Here is a 26,297-nt window from a genome sequence, read left to right as displayed (position 1 = left end):
ACAGTTCTCTGATGTACAACGACATCGTACTGTTCCGACTGGACAGGGACGTCGAGTTCACGAGGTTCGTGGCGCCTGCGTGTCTCTACCAGGGACTGGCTGAGCCCAAGGGAAGGGCAGTGGTCACCGGCTGGGGCCGCAACCAGTCGGGTGGGTACCTTATCAGTCATTGGTTCCTTGAAACTATTCTAGAGATTCATGAATCATCTAAATTAAGTTGCCACAAACGTAACGAACATATAATATATTGATTTGTCTTTGAATGATAAGTTTATGTCACTATTATTGTTAAAATAATGGTAAACGAGTTTCAATTGAAATTGTATTTAAAATCTGATATCCTTTAAGATTCTTTTTGTAAATACCAGGGAATAAGGGAAACGCAGAAAAGCTGCTTCACTCTTCAATTGGAATGTTTAAAAACCATATATTTTTTTAAAGTTATATTATTCCAATTGAAATTTATATTTCCTTAATTTATACATCTTTTAAAAAGATGTCACTCCTGGTAGCTGGAACTCGTGTATTAATAAATCCTGTAACACTTCACATAATTTTATTTTAGCCATCAGACAAAGATAGCTAAATTTGTTACTTAAGTTGACATAATTATTCGTGTCAGTAATTGAAAAGGCAGAATACTTACAGTACACATGCAATATATGTAACATATGTATTTAATCTTAATTAAAATAATACAGTGCTGATGAGGAAAAACTGTGCCGCAAAACTCATGCATTTTTTTCAATTTCATTTTTAGATTAAATATAACACTTGCCATATATAGCCGAAAAGCTACCATTACTGAAAAACCAAAATATAGTGTTGTACAGGTATAATGCTTAGGTAAACGTGAAATTGTTTAACAAACGCAAGCTATCATCTCACAAATGTAAACTTTTGTTGTTTCTGCAAAGCGGCCTTGTTTTTTCGTTCTTAAGTACACATTGTATTGTATCTAATCGTTGTTGTAACCGAAGTGAACAAATATGTACACCAATATTTGATTCTACCACATTGCGTAACACAAGGAGTCGGTTTATTTAGAATAAGCAGTTAAAAACATTTAATCATAGCTTTGTCTCTTCAACCAATTAAACAATGAACATAAACGTTATAGCGAGAAAAACAATTTTTTATAACAGCATAACTATGTACATAAATATGATAGAGAGTTACACGCTTCTTTACCAAGTTTAGCTTTATGTTCTGAAAACTTCTGAAATTGTTCTTGAAACCATTACCTTTCTAATGATATTTTCATGTAATAGTCCGCAACTAATATAATAATGTATATGTAGTCTAATAACATAAAAGTTATTGAAGCTTAATACCTATATTAAGCTTTGCTTAATTAAGACGTCTCAAACTTTCGTGGTTTTATGAATTGGTGGTTTTGTGACTTGCTATTCATCTGATATTTCAGGACAGATAGACAAACATTTAGACTGCTCTTTGATCTTTTAACTTTAAAAACTATAAGCTTCTTTCTTTAACAATGGGAAACTCATGTACTAGTTTCAAGTCTCTAAGAACTGTATATCAAGGGTTATCGCTCAGAGGGCTGATAGCTAGACAGACATACATACTGTACTTTCACCTTTTGACCTCTAAATTACTTGAAGACCAATTTACCAAGTTTAATGCCCCTAGCACCTTTTTGTGAAGAGTTATCGCTTATACAAATGGACAATAATACAATTTCGAGAAGGCCTAGATGAACCTTAATAAAGGTTTTAGTAAGTATTGAACAAATTTTGAAAGAAAAGTAAAATTGAATATTAGTGATATAGAAATCAAACAAATATTTTTTTAAATTAGGTACACATTATTTGATTTAAAGAGAAATAATATTAAATTAAATGTAAATATTTGATTTTAATTTTTGAAAAATAGCACACGTTAAATGGAAATTTTCAAACAAGAACCAATTGTTATAAATGTACTTATAACTAGCTATGAATAAAAGAGCACTAATGTAATGTGTGGGACTTGTTGTAAAAGAAATATATATGTGATCAAGATAATTAAGCGACAAGCTAAAAGAACGTTGATAACGTAAGTATGATTTCCAGGGGTACTCGGGAGGCCTATTGGTGAAGGTCAGATGTCTCCGAGCAAGTCAACATTAGGTCATTAGGACCTGTTAATTTTATACGTATTTCTTTCTCAGAGTTAAAGGTTTTCGTCTATGAATGGATCTATTTTTTTACTAAACTATTTCAAACTTGAATATGCATTGAAACTAAATATCAGCGTGTAAACATAAAATTAATTGGTATAGACAATCTTTTGCTTCATATGTTATCATAATGGAGTCTCACTAATCCGAACATGCTTAATCCGATCATCCGGTTAGTCCGATCGGATCCAGGAGGAATTTTTATATTTATTTATATCGATAATGCAAAATTATAGCAACTAATTCCCTAAATAATCAAAATGGGTGAATCATTTTGTACAAAAACTTTCATTAATTAAGTAGATACATGTACAGTATTTTATTAGGACAAGTTGCCTATGATACAGTACAGTACATAAATAATGAAGTTTACATACAGAACTAGATTGAAGCTTATAGGTTAAGTACGAGTTAAATTAAGAAGTGAAATCAAACAATAACTGGACGTCCAGTACCAATATTCTTGTTGAGTAAATATTAAATGAATCGTTTTATTTCAGAAAACCCCCTAACTAACAAAAAGTAAATTTTAGGAAAACAATAAAAACTCTCCTCTACAAACACATTTTTTTTTCTTTATCTTAGGTTTTTTACGTTGGTTCCACTACATTTAGAAATTGCTTAGTTGTGTGTTTTTATCTCTCTACATATTACATTTTTGTAGAAAAAAAATTATTAAAAAAAATCAGTTGAAGGGTTTCTGCACCAAATGGTTGTTCCATATACACTTTTCATTGTCTTTATATTATTTATGGTATTTTTGGTGTAGTTAAAATAAATTACACACTGAACAAGTGTCAAAAATGATTATTTATTACAGAGAAAACATCTATTTGCAAATAAAAAGACAGAAGTGCAAACTTATTCACACCCTTGATCCACTTCCTCAGGGTTTTCAGAGTCAGTTGTAGGCCACAGTAGGATTGCATTATAAAAATGTTCATAACCTCTCGTGTACTCAGTTAATTTTCTCAAATCCTGTATCTTTTTCTTGTTAATGGGTACCTGAAACCATTCCACTTTTTATAAAAAATGCAGTTTACTGATGAGAAATAAAATAACAAAAACTTGTTTGCTAATTTTATCATTCCTTTACATTATTCTCATGGAGTTAGTCTAAATTTTAGTGGAACAAATTTTAAGAAATAAGTTTAGGCTTACCTTTCCTTGGGGATAGGCCGGCTGATTTGGTAGTTCTGGAGGCTTATCACATTTCAGGAAGGTGAATGTAGATGAAATCATACCATCAATAAACGGTTTCACTACTACTTTTCCCCTTTGTTCTTGAGCTGAAACAAAACTGCTTATATGTTGAAAGTTTGAAGGGCTCCTTGTCTTTTTTCGGAACATTCCTTCCTGAAGTTTCATCAGAAGCAGAAGTGGACTTTTTATAAGAAAGTGGCCACCAGTCCTTGAAATTCAAGATTTCATCTGTTTTAACCATGTGAACTGAAAAAGTGGCCTGTATTTACTAGCCCTCAAAATAAGTTCTCTATATTCTTCAGGGGTGTAGATCCTGTCTACCTTTCTTATGAGACGCTTTATACAACCAAAATCCCTATTCACAAGGAGAGTACGAGTGCCCTCATACTGGGAAGTTGTAAGTGATTGTCTCTAGGTTGCAGTTGTCACACAAATTCATTAAAAACCTAATTACAGTGTTGTTCTTGTTTTGGCCGAAAGGTCCATCACTGAATAAGATCAAATGTTTTACAGAATCTGGGATCTCTCCGTTTTTATATAGTCAAAAATAAAAGAACACACCTCATTGGGAGATTTGTTTCCTTCCCCTTCGTGATAGACGTACATCCTGGCCTTATTTGATTTCAAATCATGAATACAAAAATTGTTTTACCCCATAATTGCCTCATGTAAAATACCTCCTGTACGGGTATGTGGGGCAGGGGGAGGTTCTGCATAAAATCAAAAACATATAGCAACAGTGTCATCATTTTGTATCTTCACTTGCTAACTGTAAGGAATGATAAAATTTTTTTGCTCTCCTTTTGTGAAGAATTAGCTCAGCAGCAACATTACGTTTAGCATTGTCACACATAAGGGGATCCTTTAATTTACTGGAAAAACTTCGCACTGACAGCATACGTCAACTTGAGGACGACCAAATGAGAAATTAAAATTTTCCTTAAAGTAGCCGTAATAAAAGTTGTATTTTACAACTTTTTCTAGATCAGGATGTTTTATCTATAAACATTTCATGCATTTTCTTGACAGTAAGCCGAGCATCTAAGTATTTCTTTGGCTTACCACCATAATGAGTTTCCTTTATTTTCATATGACTTTATATGTTGATCAATAAGTATACAGATATTTCCTGGTATGGCGTTTCCACTTCGGGTTTTGCCCCTCAAGTCACGTGGACTTTTCTCCTGGAGCAAAAGCTGACAAAATCCTTTTCATACGATCAGCTGAAATTCCATGGACTTTTAAAAACACACACTTTTGCAAACAGGTATAAGACAACCGTTAATTTTTAAATGATAAACATAAGTATGATTTTCTCTTGAAACTTCTAGTGTCCTGTTCCATTAGCTCATTTGGTTTCTTCACTCATTGATTCAATATTTTGTCCACATTTGGAACGCCTACCAATTTCTTTGGCCTCAACAAAGTGTTTGAAGGTAGACATCTTGAGCATTTTTTGTTTCCAGGGAGTAAAAAAAGTTCCAAATGTTTTTCTTGGACTCATTGTTTATCTTACGATGACATTTGATTGGACACTACAAACTATATCCTCGGTAAACACTTTACTTGACACCTGCTTACCTTTGTAGGAAACATAACCTGCCCCCTTTACTCTGGCATCACGTATGATATAACGTTTATAACTTTCTGGTCGTGTTGTTCCTCTTTTCTTCCTTGGTGGTTGTTTGCTCCTCATCAGAACTTTCACTCATTGTGACAAACACGTATAGTTAATAAAACAAAACTGTGATCACTATTCACTAACTCAGATTTCTGACAAGTTTAGGTTTAGGTTAGTTAAATAAGCAGTATTAACAAACAAACAACAGCTGACCAGAACTGAATGAGTGGGAAAATGCTACTGGCTCAGTGTTACCAACTGTCATTTCTCATAAATTTAAATTATCCCCTATTTGTTTCAGAAACACCCTCAAGTGTTGTCACTTGAGGGGTTTCTGCACTAAACAGAAATATTCACTTGCATTTTAGTGTTGGTTTCTACACCAAACTGTGTGTTTATACTAATACTATAGTTTTCTAACAAAAAGTCAAATTAAAAAAAAATGTCGGTTAGGGGGTTTCTGAAATAAACTATTCAAATGTTAAAAGACATAAATTTAGGATTTGTCTTTTGTCACAGTGAAAAAATCTATTGGATGACGATTAATTTCGCCATCTTGTCATATAGGCCTACATGATATCTGCAGGTGTAGCAGTAGCCTGTTGCTCTGGATATCATAGTGCAAGGTCAGGTGCTGTTGCACCGTCTGCGTGTGGCACCAATTCTCCTTTATCACAAAGGTTCTCGTATACACGCCATAACAACTAGCTCTCACACTTTTATTACACAAATAATCACAACAATGGAATTGATGTTTGCACTGACTCCAGGCGACACACTGCCGACCACTGCAGACTACAGTGATGTGAAGCTGTTCTATGAGGGAGGGGGACTACAGTGTAGTCTTTAGCGCGTTTACATGTCTAATAGGGTGGCTCGAAAAAACCTTTTTTGGAGTAATCAAATTCTAATAGCGCAAAATACTTGCGCATAGACGTCATTATTAAGGAAAAAAAAATAAAAAATAAAATCATTTTCAAAATTTGAAATCGCGCAGAGGGCTTAAAGTTACGAAAAAAATAAAAAAATTTTGGCAATTTTCGAAATCGCAAAAAAATCTAATTTTAATTTTGTTTTGTTTTAATAGTTAAAAAGGGTCTTATAGAATAGCCTCAATGAATATAAATAAAATTTAGACTAATTCCGTTAAACTGAAATCGCGCAAAATGCCTATAGAGATGCGGGGGTTTTCGTAAAAAAAAATCGATCTTCCATGATTATGATAATTTTTGTGATTTTCAATATTTAACGTGTGTTTACATAACATATTATATTTAGGTTTGTATTAAGACTCTTGCAAGTGATAATCAAATAAAATTTATTAGCCAATCACATCTTATTCCATCATATTATACATTATGCATGTTATTGTGACAGGCAAAAGGTTATTTAGATGGAAACTCCTTTGAATTGTGACTTGAAATCAAATGTGGGGCATCAGCTGTCTTGATTTTAAGGTAGCTCTAATACACATGTATATCCATCTCGATTTTCTTGCCCGCACACCTTTTCTGCTGATTCTGTAACCAGTTTTTACACACCTCTCAACTGCCTGGGTGTGGCATGGGAACTTGAGGTAGTTAAATCCGGTAAGGCCTTTTCTTTCAATAAAGAAGCAATATGTTCAGTTGACATCTTAGACAGAAGTGGCGGTGGTGTTAACTTACAGGTAGACCAATCAATTAGTTCGGTATAGTTGTTTGCACTAAACTTGATTGAAGGTATGATGAAGTCTCTAACGAATCCTTCGGCTAATGACTCATTTCTAGATTTTAGGATCCTCCTGTATCCGACTTCTCTAATGTTTGGGTTCTTATCCATTATCATAACCAACATGATATTTTCAGGGGTGACAGAAGAATGCGTTCCTTTGAATCACTGGATCAATGATATTCTTGATACTTTCTGGCAGATATCTGGTTGATTTGACTACCTTCAAAATATGCTTCGGTCCATCTTTCACAGTCCAGGTTTTTCTTTATATCAAACCACACAGGCGCATATGTCTTCACTATGTAATTTGCAAGAGTCTGTAACTCAATTGTTGGACTAGTTTGGGAGACATACAATTTTAAAACCCGGTTAGCACAGGTAAGCCAACGAGAGTGACTGATGGGTCCAGGGATCCTTAGCAGCCAAGTCTGGATTACAGATTCCTGTGTTGACTGCTCTTACAATGTCTAAGAGGTTACTGCTGATCTTTACTCAGATTGGATTTAGTAATATCAATTAATTCTGATTGTATCGGCTCAAAATCTACAACAGGAAGTTTCTCACAGCCAGGGGGTTGTTTTCCGATTAAACCACTGAATGAAGCTGGCCCTGTTGTAGTTCCATCCAAGTGTTCAAATAAATGCCTATATGGCAATTCATTAAAATGTAGCAAACATATAAACCATTGCAACGAACGGCGACACTTAAGTTCTATTTTGTGTATAACACCATTTCTCCATCCAGTGTTTGTGGCTGTTCCATCACATCCGACGGCCTCCACTGCACTCATATCAAATCCCTTACTTTCTAAGTGTTCCCAAATACTGTCCGCAATTCCATTCCCGGTCCCGTTTTTTGGTGTTACATGGCCAATGTATTTACCACCTAAGGCTCACTTATCACACTGACATGTTCCTCTTTTATAGTCCTCCGGTACATTTTTCGATCCAATCTTCTCCTGAGTTATAGTTTTGTCTTTTCTTCCGTCAAAATAGATTGCGTTTACTTCTTTCATCTGGTTGTCTTCTTCCGTAATTACTTTTCGAATCTTCTCTTTCTCTCTTCTTATTTTATTTCTGTCTATTACTTTTGCCATGTTTCATCACATATTATTCCCAAATCGTGCAAGACACCAGTAGCTATTGCTGCGGTGGCTCTGTCCGACACCCCGAACCTGTCACTCATCAAGGATGTTGTTGTCAACGTTGAACGCATTTGTGTAGACGAAGAAGGCAACAAAACCCCTACATCACACTCAACATCTGGTAAATTTTTCTTAATTTTCTTTTTTTCATTACTGCAACCACTTATAGCACCTTTGCTTGTACTGGGAGTACTAGGCTCAAAAGTAGTTTGCGATTCTTGAGACAACAATTGTGCTCTTCTCTCTTTCTTAATTTAGTTGTTTCTTGTACATCTAAACTACCAATAGCCATAATTCTGGTTGTTCTTTGATCATACATAAATTTCAAACTCAATGTCTGGAATTCTTCTAGTTTTATCAAATTTACAGGCTACAATCAAAGGACAGTTGCCCTTACAGATGACAGTACCACATGTGCAATTCAAAGTTATTTTGCATTTACACGCAGCAATATCAAAAAGTTTGCTTTTTGCATTCTGTATGAAAGCCTCAATTTTTTTCTTGTAAAAATCTTTTTCACAGTCTCGGTTATAAGATTTTTTAATGCAATATAAGAGTTGTAATATGATTGGATTCAATTGGACCACACGAGTGTGTGTGGACTGTTGGAATTGTGGCCTTGTTGTAAATTCCAACTACTTCAGTAGCTACACAATCGGCAATTGCTAAAAATCCTAATTCTTTCTTATTATTAGGGCTAAATAACAAAAAACGTTTATACTTCTCATCCAAGCAAAACAGAGCAGGATGTCCTCGTATGTTGGGCAGCGACAATCCACTTAGTTCTTTGGGCACACACCGATGATAGGGCACGCAATAGTCTGTCTTGTGACACGGGGAGCGTTTGGACATGCCATTTCAAAATTACAACATATAAAAAACACTTTATCACAATGTTCATCACATCACTGTTTGATTGCACTAAACAACGTAAGCACTAGCAGTAACGCGGATGATTTGCAACTGACCGCCCGCGTGTCCCGTAGCCTGGGCGAGTCTATCCGTCCAAGCGGAAGGGGAGTATGTTTTGAGGAGAGCTAACTAGTACCTTACTTTCGGCGTTTTGCGCGAATACAGTTTAGGATTATCTGTTCGGAAAGTATGTTTTCTGTGTTGGGAGAACAATTTTGAATGGATTTTCAGTCTATTAAAATATTAACTTACTAATTTTTAGATTGAGGCATATATTTAAAAATCGTTAAAAATCATGAAACATCGGTTTTTTTCAAAAACGCCTCAACTTCAGGCCTTTTGCGCGGTTTCAGTTAAAAAGGAATAAGTCTAAATTTTTATTTATATTTATTAAGGCCACTCTTTAAACCCTTTTTTAACTATTAGACAAAAAAAAATTAAAATTTGAATTTTTGCGTGTTTTCGAAAATTTCGAAAATTTTTATTTTTTTTTTCGTAACTTTAAGCCCTCTGCGCGATTTCAAATTTTGAAAATGATTTTATTTTATATTTTTTCCTTAATAATGACGTCTATGCGCAAGTGTTTTTGCGCTATTAGAATTTGATTACTCCAAAAAAGGTTTTTTTCGAGCCACCCTAATGTCTAATGTGCGCTACAAAAGTGAACTATGGTGAACTGTAACTTGAAAACTGTCCTTAGTATTCGCAGTTCCCCAAATTTTCCCATGAATTTAGTGTACAAAGTCAGAGTACGTATTTAGTAAACAATGTTGATAATTTTATAACAAGATAGACATATTCTCATGCCTAAAACCGTGTTTTTCTGTCATTCCAGCTAATCCGAACAATCGTGTAATCCTTCGGTCTCAACTGTTTCGGATTAGTGGCACTCCACTGTACTTTTAATGACATGATTTACTACTATATCTATAAACAATCTGTTTTCATGAAATTTTATCTGAAAAAGGTATAATAGTAAAATTGTAAAAAAACTAATTCTATATTTAATGACAAGTAAATAAATAAAAAATAATTTAAATATCAATTTGGTTAAACAACTTGAAATGTTAACAAAAACAGATTCATTACTATTGTACAAAGTGTCCTATATAATACTATTTTCAGAAATTTTGCTTACAATCCCTCGTTATTTTGAGTTCTTAATGTTTGAAAATTATGAACATCCGCCAGTTTGAAAACTGATATACTTTTCTGAAACTTAACTTAATACATTAGAATAAACACTTTGCAAAGTTTGAACTTTATGCTTTTATTCTATTTAAAGATATTTTTTACTGAATGAATTGTCATTTAGACAGACAGTCAAATAGTACACTAGGCGAGGACTATGCTTTATATAACACTTCTTACCACCTTTATTATCAGATCAAGTGATAAGTTTACTAGAGTAACATATGAACATTGTTTATTATTATATTTAATTTTGCATTGTTGAAGAAAATGCCTACGTCGCGTCAGTCAGAGAATGTCAGGCCATATAAGTTCACTTCTGGTTAAATATATTCACTGTACCACAGGTGAGGGTTCCTTATTGCCCCGATTAAAAAAATATTAATATATTTTTCCAAAACCTAATTCGACCAAAAAGCATCTAGTTCAGGATGTTGTAGTTTATTTTCTGTTTAAAATATTAAAAATGTCATAGTTGAGTTTGCCTTGTTATCCCGATAGAGAAATTATATGTACGTATAATGCATACGTAGGAATGAAAAGCTCTTGTATAAATTGTAAATCTATAAAGAATTCCATCAACATTTAATAATCGCTTATAATAGGTTTTGCGTTGTAAAGATCTTCTTGTTTTTGAACTGCAGACTAGGACAGCATGGCTCGGTTAAGCTTACCATTGTTCATTCTCCTATTTTTCCTTAAGCCACTGTATAAATGCCATATCACAATGTTAAGGAAGCCTGTTTGTTTTGAGTACTCTGTGTGAACACATTCACAGATTTTTTTTACTATGGTGAGGTTTATAACAGTGTAAATAGTATTTCTGATACATTGGATGTTTCCAATTCTTCATTGCATAGTGAAAAAGCTAGATAGTAACGAAGTACATGTTTTCAAAAATGTTTCGGAAAACAAACTTTTTGACTAACTTCAGCAGAAAATGTCATCAAGTGTGGAGTGACTGGAACATCTAATTTTATCAATCAAAATATTTCGAATTCTAAAATGTTTCGGGACACTTTTTCGAACATTGCCCTCATAGAAACTTTGTAAATCAAGACACAGTTTAAAGAAGAATTAGTAAATGAGTAATATTGGGCTTTTGAATAGGACAATCATCTAAGTTTCTTAGTACGTTGAACCTCAGTGCTTTGATATTATTACTTTTAATTATTTTTACTTTATTATTTTCTTTGTTTATACAAATATTGCGGAAGTGCCTTTGTTAATAATCTTCAATTAAAACTGGTTTTATAATTAAGTGTGGTTAAATCTTGTTAGTATCTTTAATTTTAAAACAAATAAAACAATCAAAGTTTTTGAACTCTTTTCAAACTATTAAATTGGTATTTGTTTACTCGATAAGCCCTAGTGAATAATATGTGTAGCTTTTAATACGTACATTAATTGTTTTATTACTAAAATATTTTTAAAAATCCTCTAAACAAACATATAGATAGTGCCATGACCAAGAACGACCAACAGAGAGACCTCATGTACTCGTAAAGGTTTATTGCATGGCTGATGTTCTGCACTGACGCTGACGTTGCTGTTGCTGCTCAGCTGTCACAGTTATGTTCAGTCGTATTTTTTATATCATTGTATATACACTGAAAGCTTTAATGAAATGTTTTAAGCATTAAAAAATATTATCAAAATTAAGTTGTATTTGTTTCATATAACAAGTTATAACTTGTATACATAATTTTGAGGAATCTTTCAGACAAAGCACTTAAAATTCACTGTTATTGTTCACATAGTTTGATTCACTTGATTTTTGAAATATTAAATAGGTGTGTCTTTTAATCATAAACATTCAAATGTAAACTACTTTTGAATATATTTCCCAACAAGTATATTCTTATTATACCTTAGAAATTTAGATAAAACACGTTGATCAGCTAGTATATTACTAGTATTCCTATTGTTCAAACTATAAATTCATTTCATGATTAATTCATAGCATATTAAACCATGAAGACATAAAAATCTAGTTTGGAACTTATTGAATGTACTCTTGTAGGCTATCTATTATGATACTCATGATTTTGTAGTAAATATTTCGTTCGATTAGTGAAACTAATACTCACATGACGATAAATATACTTTCCATGCTTGCGTTCCAATTTCCCGTTCAAAATTGAATCTCCTAAATGTTCTTTCATTAAAGAATTCTATGAGATCTCACATGATTTTCTACTTATGCAAGTAATGTTGGATAATAATAGCAAAATAAACAAATATTGTTTGAATAAGGGTTGAAAAATTAATCTTATGAAATATATAGTAATGTTTTTACTAAAATATTATAGGAATTTATGTTTTTGATATTGAATAAACAAAAATTATTTTTTACTGCTATCATTTTTCAATGTGAAAAATACATAAGTATACAATTATACATGAGTTGAAGCCTATACTAATGAGATTTTTATTTTTGCTACATTTACCATACTACACTTGGTACCTGGATCTCTGCTATAAAATTTAAAGTCCATCCCTGTGCAGGAAAACCGTATAAAATGATATGAACAATGTTTACAAAAAACATTCCGCTGTCTCTATTTAAATGGGAACACGGAGATCTGTTCATTGATCCGATGTCAGTGGTTTTCTATCGCAGTATGTCTGGTAAACTATATTTTCTCAACTTATAACAATAAATTGCTTCAGTAACGCTGAATACTTATATATCGTATATATCTTTCTGGGCCTAGTACCTCACACGACAGTTTAATCATCCCACTCCAGCCACATCATAATGTCCGCCTTAACTATTGTATAGAACTACTTTGTATTGTAGATAATAGAAGCTAAACTAGTTATCATCCAAATCACATGCATTAGTCTAATCAAGTGAATGACCTTCTCGACGCAGATATACAATTGCCATTACAAGAATTTCCATTTGAAGCAATTAAAGTTTTACAGATTTGTATTATATTTTGAACATACAGTAAGTACTATCGTATTTGAAAACTAAATTGTGTTACATTTAAATTTTCATAAGAAAGCAAGTAGTTTTATACCTAGTTAGCCTACTGGGATAAAATAAAAAACTGTTTATTTTTCTCTAAAAGGAGTAAATATTAAGGAAAAGTATAAAACGAAAACTTGAATATTTGTTTCTAGTGGTATATTATAATACTTATACCGAGTTCTATTTTGTATTCCTTTTAGTTAGGTTCTAAAAAATAACCTGTTGTAACCATAGGTATGTTTACATTTAATAACCTAATAAAATAACACCATTTTCAGTTGAAATATATTTTCCCATCAAAAGTAAAATTTTACCTCACCAAGGAAGGCCTTATAGAAATAAACTATTGACTATTTGAAGTAGTCAAATTTGGCCTCTTTGAGGATAAAAATTATTAATTTCAATTGTATCTTTTTCGAATTTGCCGAATCATTCTTAAGAATTTTGAAAAATACAGTTATAAATGTTTATGAGTTATGATTAAAATATCTTATAAGTTTAGTAAAGTAGAAAGAATTATCATAAACCCTTTTTTTAAATCTCTTATACCTCTCACTAAATATTTTTAAAGGGTCAAGTCGGTGTATGGAATGTAACTACAATTGGGCAATTTTAATAACATTTGTAGTTGTGAAATATTTATTAAAAGTCTATTACAATTCTTAAAAGATTTCTAGCTTTCAAAAAATGAACACTATTGATGTTTTTTTCATGTTTTAAAACCCACTTATTAATAAACTGTAAAAGAATATAATAGTTTAATTTATTCCTCGGGAATATTAGTTACGTCGATTTTATTGGGCATGAAATGTATAAAATAAATTTTATACAGCCGTTTCATATATATATATATATATATATATATATATATATATATATATATATATATATATAGGCTATCGACATGCCATATGTATCATTTTGTATGTCTTTTATTCCATGACCTATATTTTTATATATTTATAGGGCCTAAAATTTATTTGTCTTTTATTTTACGGTATAAAATTGTGTGAACTGATTTAGTATCGCGTATACAGCGTTTTGGGATAGCTTGAGTTACAAGCAGTCCCAGTTGCTTATAACATGAACAAATTAACATATTTATATTCACTTTTGTAATAACACTGTATAAATTCAGCATAATATATAGTCTTAAGAGTGGCTACGTACTATTGTAGCACCACAAAGCAATTAAAACTGTATAACAACGTACTGAATACTTAACAGTAAAGTGGCACATTCAGTAATTGCTTTCGTAGAATCAGAGCGCCAATATTAAAATTAATGCATTAGTGGAATGCAACAAGCATTTTTTAATTAGGTATTACAACCGCAATATCCTGTGCTTCAACCGTTTGACGTCGAGCGATGCAATAAAAAGTAAGTTAATAAACAACCTTAATAAATGGCACACGACGAATGTCACAATTGGGTTCTGTTGCATTTAAAATACAGCGAGTGACCGAAAATGATAGTTTCTGGTTTCTATCTCGAAAATTTCAAATAACTAGATGTGACAAATCATTTTAACAGTCTTTGGACGATGAATAATATGTATATACGATTTACTTGTAGATATTATTTTAAAACTGCGTATGGAACTAACTCCAGAAATTAGGCATACACATGCTATCAAGATAACGCCCTACGAAAGTTCGCTCTTACTGTGCGTGCCACACTGAATCGGACATTCTCTGAATGATGTTTTTGGCAGAGGGCTAACTATGTTATATCCAGCTAGATCTCCGGAACTATACTCCATGGACAATTATCTTTGAGGAAGGATAAAAGAACTGGCCTTTTTTACAAGAATTGGAAATGCAGATAATAGAATTAGTAGTGATTTAATCTTGCGTGCCTTTGTCAGCTCGTATTGAAATGAGCATTTAAAATTAAAGCAAATATATTTAAGACCTGTAACGTAACATAAAATGTATTCTGGGAATTAATGTAAGGTTCCAGTTATGAAACGTTGTTGTATAATTAATAAACTGAAAATGATTATTATTTTCCTAACGGTTAGTTTTATTTTAATAGTACTAGTATACTAATGCTTGAATTGCATTACCGTATCATATGCCGTATTTTTGACATTTAGTGTTGGATAAACCATTGTATTCAAACACTGATTAATTGAGCATTTGCGAAGGATTAGAAATCTAAAGGCTGGAAAAAATAATTTGCTTATATCTGTCTAAGTGTCCTTGGGTCCACACCATATGTGACATATAGACTTGACATTTTGCACAAAGCTTCATTTATGCACAGTGGTACTTAGTTCCATGACGCCGCGTGTCACTCCATGGGTTATGGTAACTATTGCTTATAGGAAACAATGATAGTTGTTAGAAAAATAATAAAATAATTAAGTTTAAAAATAAAATGAGTTCAGTCATATAAGATTTTAACTTGTAAACAGATTATATAATAGAGTGCAAAGTTATGTTAAAGATAGGTGTCAGGATTTGATTTTACCCATTTTGTTTAGTGCCTGTTCTAGGTCACCGGCACTTTTATTATTTGAACATTGATATGAAATTTTCAAAAAAGTTTTAATGTATCATATGACAAGGTGTCTCGAGAAATATTTTGCCAGTTGTCTTTAAAATATGCACGAAATTTATTTTATAACTAGACAAAAATGAGTCGTATGGTTTTGAGTGCCCAACGACGCAATTTGGCTGAGTGTCATTCATTGAAACACTTCTTAAGCTGACTAAATTTATGTTCGGTTAGGGGAATATAAATATTAATTTCCGTATGAATTTCTTTCTACCTATCGTTCTGCAGAAATATATAGAATTAAATGAACTATTGATTTGAACTTTTGCAAGAAACGTCAGCAAAAACTTGCTGATAAAACATCAACATTTACTATAGGCTTTCTTATAATTTCTTTGTAATACTCAATCGTTTCCATGGTGAATATAGTGCTGTTATGTACGTGAAAACCATTATTATGGGCTTCTGTAACAAACAGAAAAGCTGAAAAACTGTTCTGCCGAGGGGGAAAACGACGTAATTCTAATTAATGTAGCAATTTAAACAATTTTGAAAGACATTGTTAACGGCTCCAATCCAAATTTTTAGCAGCTCTTATACTTTATAGTGCACTAAATAATTTTAGTAATATCTATATAGACTTTAGAAACAAAATGCAAAAATATTTCATTACAGTTGGGTAAATACTGGAAGACACCGATCATTAATAATAATTATTTTAAAAAGGAGCTGTAATTTAAAACTAGCTCCAATCTTAATAGGGAGTATCATTTAAGCGGTGAAGAAAACACTACTTTAAATTACTTTAGCTAGGTTAAACTGCTCAAATTTCTATATTGGATAAATAACTTCATACAAAAACTGAGACAAAATAACAATAAAGCCATTAGTCTTATTCCATGCTATATATTTGGTTAAGTGTTGGCGTTAGTTAATTGACTTGAATTAACCTATTTACTATCATAGTAGATTACAGAAACTCAATCTAAGGGTAATATATTAAGAAGTATAAATGTGCTTCAAGAGTTTTACATTTTAAATTTTTAAATAATAATACATGTAGCCTAACAATCTTAATACCGAGAAATATTTAATATGCAGACTTAAGGTTGAGCTTGAAACGAGATTTCTACACAAACAATTATTATTGGTTCATGTCCATTCATGGGATTCGGCTGAACATCATTAAGGCCTACTATTTAGTAGGCTGCTACAGTTTCTCTTTTAAAGCCAGCACAAACCCAGGGAAGCCTATTATGTGACACGTGGTGTCGCATGTTGCTACCTTGTTTCATTATGTTTTTAACGTGGCTTGTTTGATTGTCACCACCAATTGTACAGAAAACAAAATACTGTCTTAACTTTTAACTAGCACTTTGCTGTTTTAATAGCGTCAAAGTGAGCAAATTAGTTCTTTCATTCTACACAATTTAAAACAACGCGATTTTTCTATGACAAATATTAAAATATCTCTTTCGATATGTATAACAACTGTGTAATGACTAATTCATAAAGTTAGATTTAAATTTTAATTCAATGTATGCATAAGTATGCATTTATTTATGGGATTGGAATAGTAACAATGGAAGTTAAAAGGGATATGCGAGACCAAATTCAAATTGAAAGTCGTTCTATATTTTAAACCCAAGAGATATTTAGCACACAAATGATAACGTTATGTCAGAATTGATAGTATATTGTATAAATGATAATCTTACATATGTTACACATCTTATAATAAAGCTGATTTTTTTGGGTGTTTGATACTGTGATATTCTACTGGATTTTAAAACTGTGATGTGTTTTATATTGTTATTGGAAGTTAATAATTTGTAACGAAGAACCTAGCTTGTAATTTGATACTGTATATGTATGGTATTAAAGTCCAATATTTATTTCCACTTGTACACCTATTATTCATTTTTGTAAATATAGTTATAAGCAAAAAGTTTGTATATAATAGATAGTCTGCAGTTGAAAATGTATTAAAAATTCAATATAAGTAACACTTTTAGAAAGAGTCTAAAAGACAACTCAGGGTGGAATTGAGAAGTAGATTTATATACGGATAAAGGATGAATAATGTTTCCTTTCATCGTAAATTTGCGAGTCAACCGTAAAAAGGCAGGAAAATTGGAAAGTATAAAAGACGATTAAGTTTACTTTAAGCTTATTTCTTGGCATATTACATGATTTTAATTTTTCTGAAGTTCGTGTAGTTATTCTTTACAGGAATACTATTAATAAAACCTCATTTCTAATGAGGCGGACGCCATATAACAACAAACCAATATGTACGACAAACCTTGACGTACAATTTTAACTTAAAATCACTGACGCGTTTTTTTATTAATATGGAATTATAATAAATGAAAAATCACAGTAAATAAGTAGCCAGTACTTTCGTCAAAACTTTATGAGACTAAGTACTCCTTTCTAGGATTGGCAACAGCGAATTAAGTAGCTATAGGCTTATATTTCGATTTGATTAAATATCGTATTCTAAACGAAAACTTCAAGAAAGAGGGCATCATGTATAGACGTTTGTCATATAAACTGTATAACACGAGAAGCCTGATACAATGAGATGTGTGAAGTTGGTTTTTTAAACTTATGTCATTGGCATTAAATTTTAAACTTATTGCACGTTGTAAAAAAAATGTTTAATTATACGTTTGGATCAGTATTTCGAAATGTGGTAGGTACTAAGTATTGTAACTTGCAGTATCCATATTGTGGTATACGGAATTATACACAATCACGTCGTTGTGTCGGTTTGTTTTGTAATAAGTGCAATGAGCACAACATAATTCGGTGCGTGTATCCTCTGTAGCACGCTCCGTTGGTCTGTAACGTAGTCCGTGGTACAAATCACTAGCAATAACTTGTATCTCTTACACAGAGTTTCAATAACTGTAACAACTATTCTTTTAATGGTAATCCGCCTTATCCGAAATTTGATTATCCGAAATCAGTTTAGTCTCATCAACTTCGGATAATCGCGTTCTTAGTGTATTATGTTCTTATCACATTGCTACTTGCTTTCTTCAGTATAATATGTATATACTTACTATAGAAACATATTATTATAGAAACAACACTTAAAATATATTTATTATATATGTTTTTAGAGCACTTATCGAAATTTAATCTCAATATGATTATTACCTTATTACGTCTAACATACAAACATACATGCCTATGAACAATTTGGCTAAGCAAAATGGCTGGGAAAATCCATTTCTTATATGTTGGTTAAATATCTAAAAATTTAACTGACATATAGAATTTAAATTTTGCATTAAGCTTCATTTCCATATATTTAATGCTGAATTCAATTTTGTACTTATCATAGCCATGGGTTTTGCTGAGCGTAAATGAACATTTTTCCGTTAAGGAACGTCTTACATGCAAACTTTACGGCTACGGAACATAGCTGAATATTTTTTTTTAACAAACTGAGTAAAATAATAAAAATTACTTTATATTATGTGAAATATTAACACAGGTAATCTAATTACCAAGACATTTAACATGCATGTCTTGAAATATTATCTTTTTGTGTGTAGACCTGTAATTAAACATTCATATGAAGCCAAAGTTAATGAAAACAGTGGAAATGAATTATTTGGTAAATTATCTCGAGATTTACTTCATCTGTAGACTCTAATTCAAAGTGCAACCTGAAATAAGCTTGTTTGAAACAGCCTTTGACGGACTCCTACCTAGCATTATATAACATTTAAAATAGTTCATCATAATACTTTAATTTCTTAGTAAATCTCATGTTTAGCCAAGAAATAACTTTTAAAAAACGGCCTCATATTTAGCAAAAACTATAAATTTGTCTAATAACTTTTAAGCGTAAAATATGGTTGTGTTTGTCAAAATATTACTTTTATATTTATTTTTAGAGTGTTTGATTGCTCTAAATTGTTAGACTAGACACATTATTATTAAGATTTTTGCGTATATTTTCCACAAATGTTTTTCTGTACAAATCTCCTATAACTCATAACTACGTCCTTCAATATTAAGTTTATTTATCCATACAGCATATTATTAGGTCTAAATCAATTATCGTAAGCTTCTTATGTACATTGCAATGTCATAATTTAAGAATAACAAAGTTTCTTTAATTATGGGACAACATATATTTTTTTTTATTTATGAGTCCCTCAGCTTGCAAATAAATCTATGAATTTAAACTTTACTGGAATGTATCATCCTGACTGCAACGTTTTTGATGTCAGCATATTTTTAGAGCCTGTGCCTATTAAGCACATCTCAACAAAGATTAAATAAATGGTCATGAATAATTAACCAACGCACTTGCTGTACTAGAATTTACTATTTGAATTCAATTAGCATACAATCCAATACCGCTCTTGCATTTTGAATGAAATTTTTTAGGTACTTGAGCACGTTTTTATAACAATATTTTATATAAAAAGAAAAGTCTCTCTCTCTCTCTCCTCTCTCTCTCCTCTCTCTCATCGCTCTCTCCTCTCTCACCTCTCTCCCGTCTCCTCATCGGCACAGTATGCAAAATTTTACTTTCAAAAACCTGTTAATACAATTAGACGTTCGAAAGCCATCGCTGTATTGGCCGTAATGCTCAAAGGTCTGACGCATACAAATTCGATTAATAAAAAAACATGTCTTTTTGCAACCCTCCCAATAATTACATACATTTACAACTTGTCACTGTTACAGGGTATTTTCCCTTCCTTTGGAAGTCTGCTATTTGTCTCGCCCATTAGAAGAAGACAGTTCAAACACTTGCCAAGACTTTCAGACCAATTATGTATTTTGCCTGCTCTATCCAAAGCCCTTGAAAAATTGTTGCACTGCCAGATTACTGAATTATTTAACACCAAATAAACGTGTCTAAATAATTTACAATCCGGATTTCGAACCAGGACATTGTAACTGAAAACTGCTTTAACTGAAGTCACTGTGACGATATACGATTCGCAATGGACCAAAAACTAAGCAACAATACTGACACTCAATGATTTTGAAAGGCTTTTGATTGTGTAAACTACAGACTAGGCTAAAGATGAGAATAATTGAGGTTTTTTCATAAAATTTCCCATGTTCACTGAGGTATTATCTGTCTGGGCTAAGCAGTGTGTACAAGTAGGTGACATAACATCCGACTGGCTGAGTGTTGAGTGTGGTGTTCACAGGGGTCCATACTTGCCTCTCTTGTTTGTGTTTGTACGATACTGACGTGAGCCCGGTACTGGTACACCCCCTGCAAGTCCCACATAATCTGATGACCCCCAGATATATCTTCCACGTTAACATACACCAAATCGACATGGCATTACCATAATCAACCTCTGACATAAAAAATGTTACTGGACGACTGACTAGTAAACACGACTTAAAATAAAACCACGGACAAAACTAAACCATTTGTGATATCTCATGCCGCTCTCGATCTGTGTGATCGTGATTTTATATCTTACGTAACGTTACGTGTGAAAGAACTGTACAACCTTATATTACATAAAGTTAGGAACTGGCTGACAATAATCTGTATTCTAGCTGGACTGATGCAGTGACAGAGACCTGTAAGAAAAGTTTTGCATCAATGCATAACTGAAAAAACTGCAGAGGTATTTGCCACCTTCACATAAAACTGTTTGTTAATTAAAGTTAATTAAATAATTAAATAAAATTAAAGGTACTCATACTGCCTCATTCATCTTACTGTAACAGTGTGATGAACGACATGACTGTGGCTTTGTTTGAAAAACCCAAGAGAACACCAAAACCAGGGCACAAAAAAAAGAAAAAAAAACAAAAAACAAATAAGAAAAAAAAAGAAAAAAAGAATGACAAAAATTGACATCATGAAAAAGATAAAAAACCCATCCAGCGCACTCGCCCCCAGTTCCACCCTTCCACCCCTCCCCCCCCATTCACCCCGCAAAACCCCATCCCCTCGCCACCCCGGCCCATCACTACCCCATCATCTCACTCCCTCTACCCGGCGCCCCGCACGATCCCCCCCACTCACCCTACCCCCCTTCACTCCTTGTGGGCGCCTACACTCCACCGCCCCCCTCGCCCACTCCCTCCCTCTACCGTCCCCATCCCCCCCCCCCACACCCTCCTCCCCCTTGCTCACCCCGAGCGCGCCCTACATCCACCTCACTCCTTCTAACGCCCCTTCCCCGGCTCTGGTCAGCAACCCCCTACCAGCGAACCGCACCAGCGCCCCCCCCACCTCCACCCCCAGCCCTCTGCCCCTTTCGTGGCAACCCGCGCCCCCCCCTCTCCCTCCTAATCCCTCCCGCGCCGCCCTTACCATGCCCACAACCCCCCCGACCCCCCCCAACCACCCCCCAACACGCCCCCCCCCCGCCTTCCCCGTCCCTTTACACTCCTCCCCCTTCTCTCACCTCCACCATCTACCTTAATACCCCCCACTACGCCCACTTCCCCCCACCCCCCCCGAGCCTCCCCACAGTACGCTCCTTCCCCTTCAGCCTAGCCCCACATCCGGGTTTACGCCACCCCATAAAATGAAAATTGATTTAGCCCCCCCCCCGCCGACCCTTCAACCAGCCCAATCACCCCCCACCCACTCCCGACCACTGCCCTCCGCACCTAAAACACTCCGCGCCCCCTTCCGCCCATTGTCCATCACCCCCCCCCCACATCACACCGCCACCCCCCAACTTACACCCGTCGCCCCCCACGATTCACCACACCACATCCCCCCAACATCATCCCCTCCCAGCGCCCCCCCCTTTCCCCTTTCCCCCCCACCACATAACCCCACCCCCATCCCACCCCCCCCTCTCCCATCCCCCCCACCATCCCCCCCCCCCCCACCGTGGCGACACCTCTCGCTACCACCCCCCTCCCCCCCCCCCCTCTCTGCCCTCCCTCACCCCCCACCCCGCCCCCCCCCACTACGCTACTCTCCCCCCCCCCCCCTCCCCCCCCACCCCCCCCCCCACCCCCCTTCCCCTCCAAACCCCACGCCCGCACCCCCACTCAACCCACCCCCCCCCTCCCCCCCGGAAATCGCACTCTTCGAATATTTCGAGGCAACGATACCAGAACTTCGCCCCCCACCCCCCCTTCCCTCCCCCCACCCCCTCCACCCATCCCCCCCACCTCCCCACCCCCGGATATCCCTGCCCACGACCGTAGCCCTCCACCGCTCGCCCCACTCCCTCTCACCAACTCCTAGCCATCCTCCGACCTTCCCACCCGCCCACCCCCGTACTTTCTTCGCCCGACCCCCCCCCCCCCCACTACTCAATAACTCCTCCTCCCCCCCCTCCGCCCACACCCCCCCCCCGACCTCGCCCATCCTTCAACATTTACACTTTATGCCCCCGCTCTGTCACTGCCGTTACCCCACTTCTCCCCCCCGCCCCCTTTCCTAACGCCCCCACACCTGACCCCCCGCCCACCCCCCTTTTCCCTTTATATCCACCCACAACCCTCCTTCCCCCCCCCCCCCCTCCCCCCTGTACGGTCCATATTAATAGCCTCGTGCCTTGACGTCGACCCCTACCGCGTCTACAGCCCGCTCCCTTAAATTCCATCCGCCATATACCCTCCCCCCCCCCTTGTGTACCCTCCCCCCCCCCTTCCGACGCCCCCCCCTCCCCCCCCCCCTCTCGCGACCACCATCCACACCCCTGCCCCCCTAACCACCCCCCCGCGCTTCTCCCCCTGGCCCTCCCCCGCCTACCAGCCTGCCGTCCCACTCCACCCCCTCCGCCCCCGTCCCCTCATCCCCCCCACCCTCCCCCCCCCCAGTTCCCCCACCCCACTGCAACAAGCTACATCCCCCCCCAACCCACACCCCAGCCAACCTTCCCCCTCCCCTCCCCCTTCTATCCCCCTCCCCCCCCTCCGTCTTCCTCCCGCCCCCCCACCCCGCCCAACGCCACCGGCCCCCGCCCGCCCAGCACCTCACTCCAATACCCCCTCATTACCTTCTCCCCCTCCCCTACTCCAACCACTTACCCCCTCCCCCCGCGCCCCCCCCCCTCCTTCCATCCCTTCCCCCGCTCCGACCCCAACCCCCTCCAGCACCACCCCTCCCCCGTCCTACATTATCCTCACCCGCGCCCCATCATCCTTACTGTGACCACCCCCGCTCCCGACGCTACCCCCCAGCCTGACCGAGCCACTCACCTACCGCAACCTCGCACCGACATCTCACCACACTCGGCCCCCCCACCTCCACCCCATCACAACGCCCTGCCCGCACTTCCCGCGTACTTCGCGCCCCTCCCCCACCTAACACACCCCCCGCCGCCCCCTTCCCCCTCCCCTCATACACCTCCTCGTCACCCCCCTTCCCCTCCCTCCCCCCGCCTTACCCCCACGCCACCACACCCTACCCCCACGCTACTCCCTTTCTCCCCCCCGCCCCCCCCCCCCACCCCCCCACCCACCACCTCTCCCCTGCGCCTCCTCCCTACACCTAAACCTTGCACCCGCCCATCCCCCCCCTCCATCCCCACCCCCCCCCTACTCCCAATCATCCTAGGAGCCACTCCCCTTCCCCCCTTCCTCGCACCAACCGCATACCTCTTCCTCACACTCCTATGCTCGCCCGCCCACAACCCTCCTTGGCCGCCCCCTCCCCCTCCACCCCCAACATAGAAATAGCCTTCCCATATCCCTTACAAGCGCCCCTCCGCTCACTCCCAGGCGCCCCCACCCCTCCCCCCCTCTCTCCTTCCTCCTCACCCTCCCCTCCCCCCCCGACCTCCCCTCCCATAACTCTCCCCCCACCCCCCCCCCGGTCCCCCCTAACCGCCCCGCAGCCCATGAAAAAGTATAAGCGACGACCCCCAGCACCACCCTACGGCCCTCCCGCCCCCCCCCCCAGCCCCCCCCCTACCGGCCCCCGCTGCCGCCGCCCGTCCACACCCACCCCCCCCGCCCCCTTCTTACCCCCAGCTACCTCCCGCCCGGTTCCAAAACCTCAGCCCCCCCGCCCCCCCCCCCGCCCCCGCCCGCCCCCGAACAAGTGTACATCAGCATCAAGAATCACACCATTCTCTCATCTCCACACCCCCCCACATCACAAACAACCCCGCAAATCCGAAATGCCAGGCCCACCTAAACCCACCCCCACAACACCTATGACCACTTCCCAAATTAACCATCTCGCAATCCAAGCAAAATAGACCCCAACGCGCTTACCAAATTGTCCTCTCAAATGTGGAGTAGGGTCATAGAACTCTGCACAGGTTCGACAGTGCTCCGCAATCCAGAATCACATCAACTGCTGAAAAATACCATTTCAAAACACATCCAATGAATAGGCGTACCACTGTTTCGAGGCGACGCTAGAGAGCCCTATCTGGCGAAAGGTTGGGCTGGTGTCGAGGCATAGGACTCGATCTGCAGCGGTTGCACTGTCAATGAGATAAGAGTGTGAGATTGTGAAGAGTGGAGTTGAGTATACTACTATATCAATAACCTACAAGAAATAGTTATTATATTTGGTCTGTGTGAGTAATGTGATTATAACAATGTTGTATTATACCATATTTAATCGAATACCCCAAATTTAAATTTTTATATTTTTTTTTATTTATTTTTTTATTTATAATATAAAATAAAGTTATACGTTTTTGGTTTATATTGTAAAATTTTTACAATACAATATTTAGTTTTATTATTATTTAAAAATAAATATATTTTTTTCTAGTTTGTATATGAGGTTAAATGTAATAAAGGGCCATGAGGCCCTAATTTCGCGACAAATAAAGAAATATTTCATTTCTTTTCTCTCTCTTTCTCTACCCTCTCCCTCCCTTCTTCTCTTCCTCTCTCCCTCCCTTCTTCCTGTTAATTTTTTGTTAGTTCAAAATAAAGCAAAAGAGTTCTTTCCTCTAAAATTTTGAATTGACAGATGCTAATATCCGTCATAGTACCTAGGGAAGCCTTGCAGACTCCAAAACTCATGTGTGGACATCACGTCTAAAACCAGACTATACTTACAAATACAAACCGTTTGTTAGGAACAATAATACAATTTTATTCTTACAACATCTATTCTGAAAAATCATTACAACCACAAACTTTTGAATTGTACAGTAAAGTAAAAATTGTGTTTGTAATCTAGCATTCTATTATGAAATTCATCTGAATATAATGAAGGATTATCTCTTCAGTTATTTTAGCATTAATCAAAGCTGGGTGTGATGGAACGACTCATCAGCCGATATTAAATCCTCAGCGCGCAGGCACTTGCGATTTAATTCTACAGTTGAGGCGTCTGGAGAAGCTGATAACTGGCTGATTACCCAACTATTTTTAATCATTGATGCGCTTCACACGAACTAAAGTATAAATATTAAATATATTTGTGTTTTCCCTCTTTATTATTTCTATACATACATTTTAATTAAAGACTGAGACATATCTCATGTTCCAAATGAAAATTTTTTACCATATACACACTTAGGACATTAAACAAAATGTTAAGGAGTATTAGTGAATTGTATGTACATGCCAGAATAACAGGGACGTCGTAGACATATTCTTTTCGATATCATAATAAATACTCCTGATGTAAGTGATATTCCCATCTTCTAGTGTATTTGAGAATAACTAGAATTTAGGCTTAAAGAACAATGTTTTGCAAGTAGAGTAAAACTGAGTTATAAGTACCAATGTAATAACATGAATTTATGTGCAACATTACAAAATATTACATTGAGTAACTTTATCTATTTCAGCGCGACTTCAATTATTTTTTACCAGTGAGAAAAACCCTACGGTCAAAGTTATTTCCTTCGTGTTAGTTCTTAGCGTAATATGTTTTAAATCATATTTCAACATGATAAGG

At 36.8% G+C, this 26,297-nt stretch overlaps 2 protein-coding genes across 2 annotated transcripts; one reads left to right on the top strand and one right to left on the bottom strand.

The window, feature by feature from the left end:
• Positions 1 to 3,043: 3,043 nt before the first annotated feature.
• LOC124361209 lies at positions 3,044 to 5,081 on the bottom strand. Its single transcript, XM_046815249.1, has 3 exons — positions 4,967 to 5,081; positions 3,344 to 3,471; positions 3,044 to 3,187 (listed from the first exon to the last, which is right to left on the bottom strand). Exons 1-3 carry the CDS (start codon positions 5,079 to 5,081, stop codon positions 3,044 to 3,046), a joined length of 387 nt encoding a protein of 128 aa, XP_046671205.1.
• Positions 5,082 to 5,748: 667 nt separating this feature from the next.
• On the top strand, positions 5,749 to 24,097 carry LOC124361207 (extensin-like). The gene is made up of 4 exons (XM_046815248.1): positions 5,749 to 5,845; positions 7,859 to 7,984; positions 21,339 to 21,968; positions 23,178 to 24,097. Exons 1-4 carry the CDS (start codon positions 5,749 to 5,751, stop codon positions 24,095 to 24,097), a joined length of 1,773 nt encoding a protein of 590 aa, XP_046671204.1.
• Positions 24,098 to 26,297: the final 2,200 nt, after the last annotated feature.

Source organism: Homalodisca vitripennis, chromosome 4 (assembly GCF_021130785.1).
Source record: "Homalodisca vitripennis isolate AUS2020 chromosome 4, UT_GWSS_2.1, whole genome shotgun sequence".
NCBI classification, from domain to species: domain Eukaryota; kingdom Metazoa; phylum Arthropoda; class Insecta; order Hemiptera; family Cicadellidae; genus Homalodisca; species Homalodisca vitripennis.
This window is presented reverse-complemented; position numbering and strand designations above follow the sequence as displayed.

Excerpts from the sequence above, each read along its gene's own strand:
- LOC124361207 (XM_046815248.1), top strand. The coding sequence starts at position 5,749 with ATGGAATTGATGTTTGCACTGACTCCAGGCGACACACTGCCGACCACT. Across the intron at positions 5,846-7,858 it reads TGAGGGAGGGGGACTACAGT|CTATTGCTGCGGTGGCTCTG; the intron begins GTAGTCTTTAGC and ends AGACACCAGTAG. Across the intron at positions 7,985-21,338 it reads TACATCACACTCAACATCTG|CGCACTCGCCCCCAGTTCCA; the intron begins GTAAATTTTTCT and ends AAACCCATCCAG.
- LOC124361209 (XM_046815249.1), bottom strand. The coding sequence starts at position 5,081 with ATGAGGAGCAAACAACCACCAAGGAAGAAAAGAGGAACAACACGACCA. Across the intron at positions 3,472-4,966 it reads AGGTTATGTTTCCTACAAAG|CTCAAGAACAAAGGGGAAAA; the intron begins GTAAGCAGGTGT and ends GTTTTGTTTCAG. Across the intron at positions 3,188-3,343 it reads CGGCCTATCCCCAAGGAAAG|GTACCCATTAACAAGAAAAA; the intron begins GTAAGCCTAAAC and ends GAATGGTTTCAG.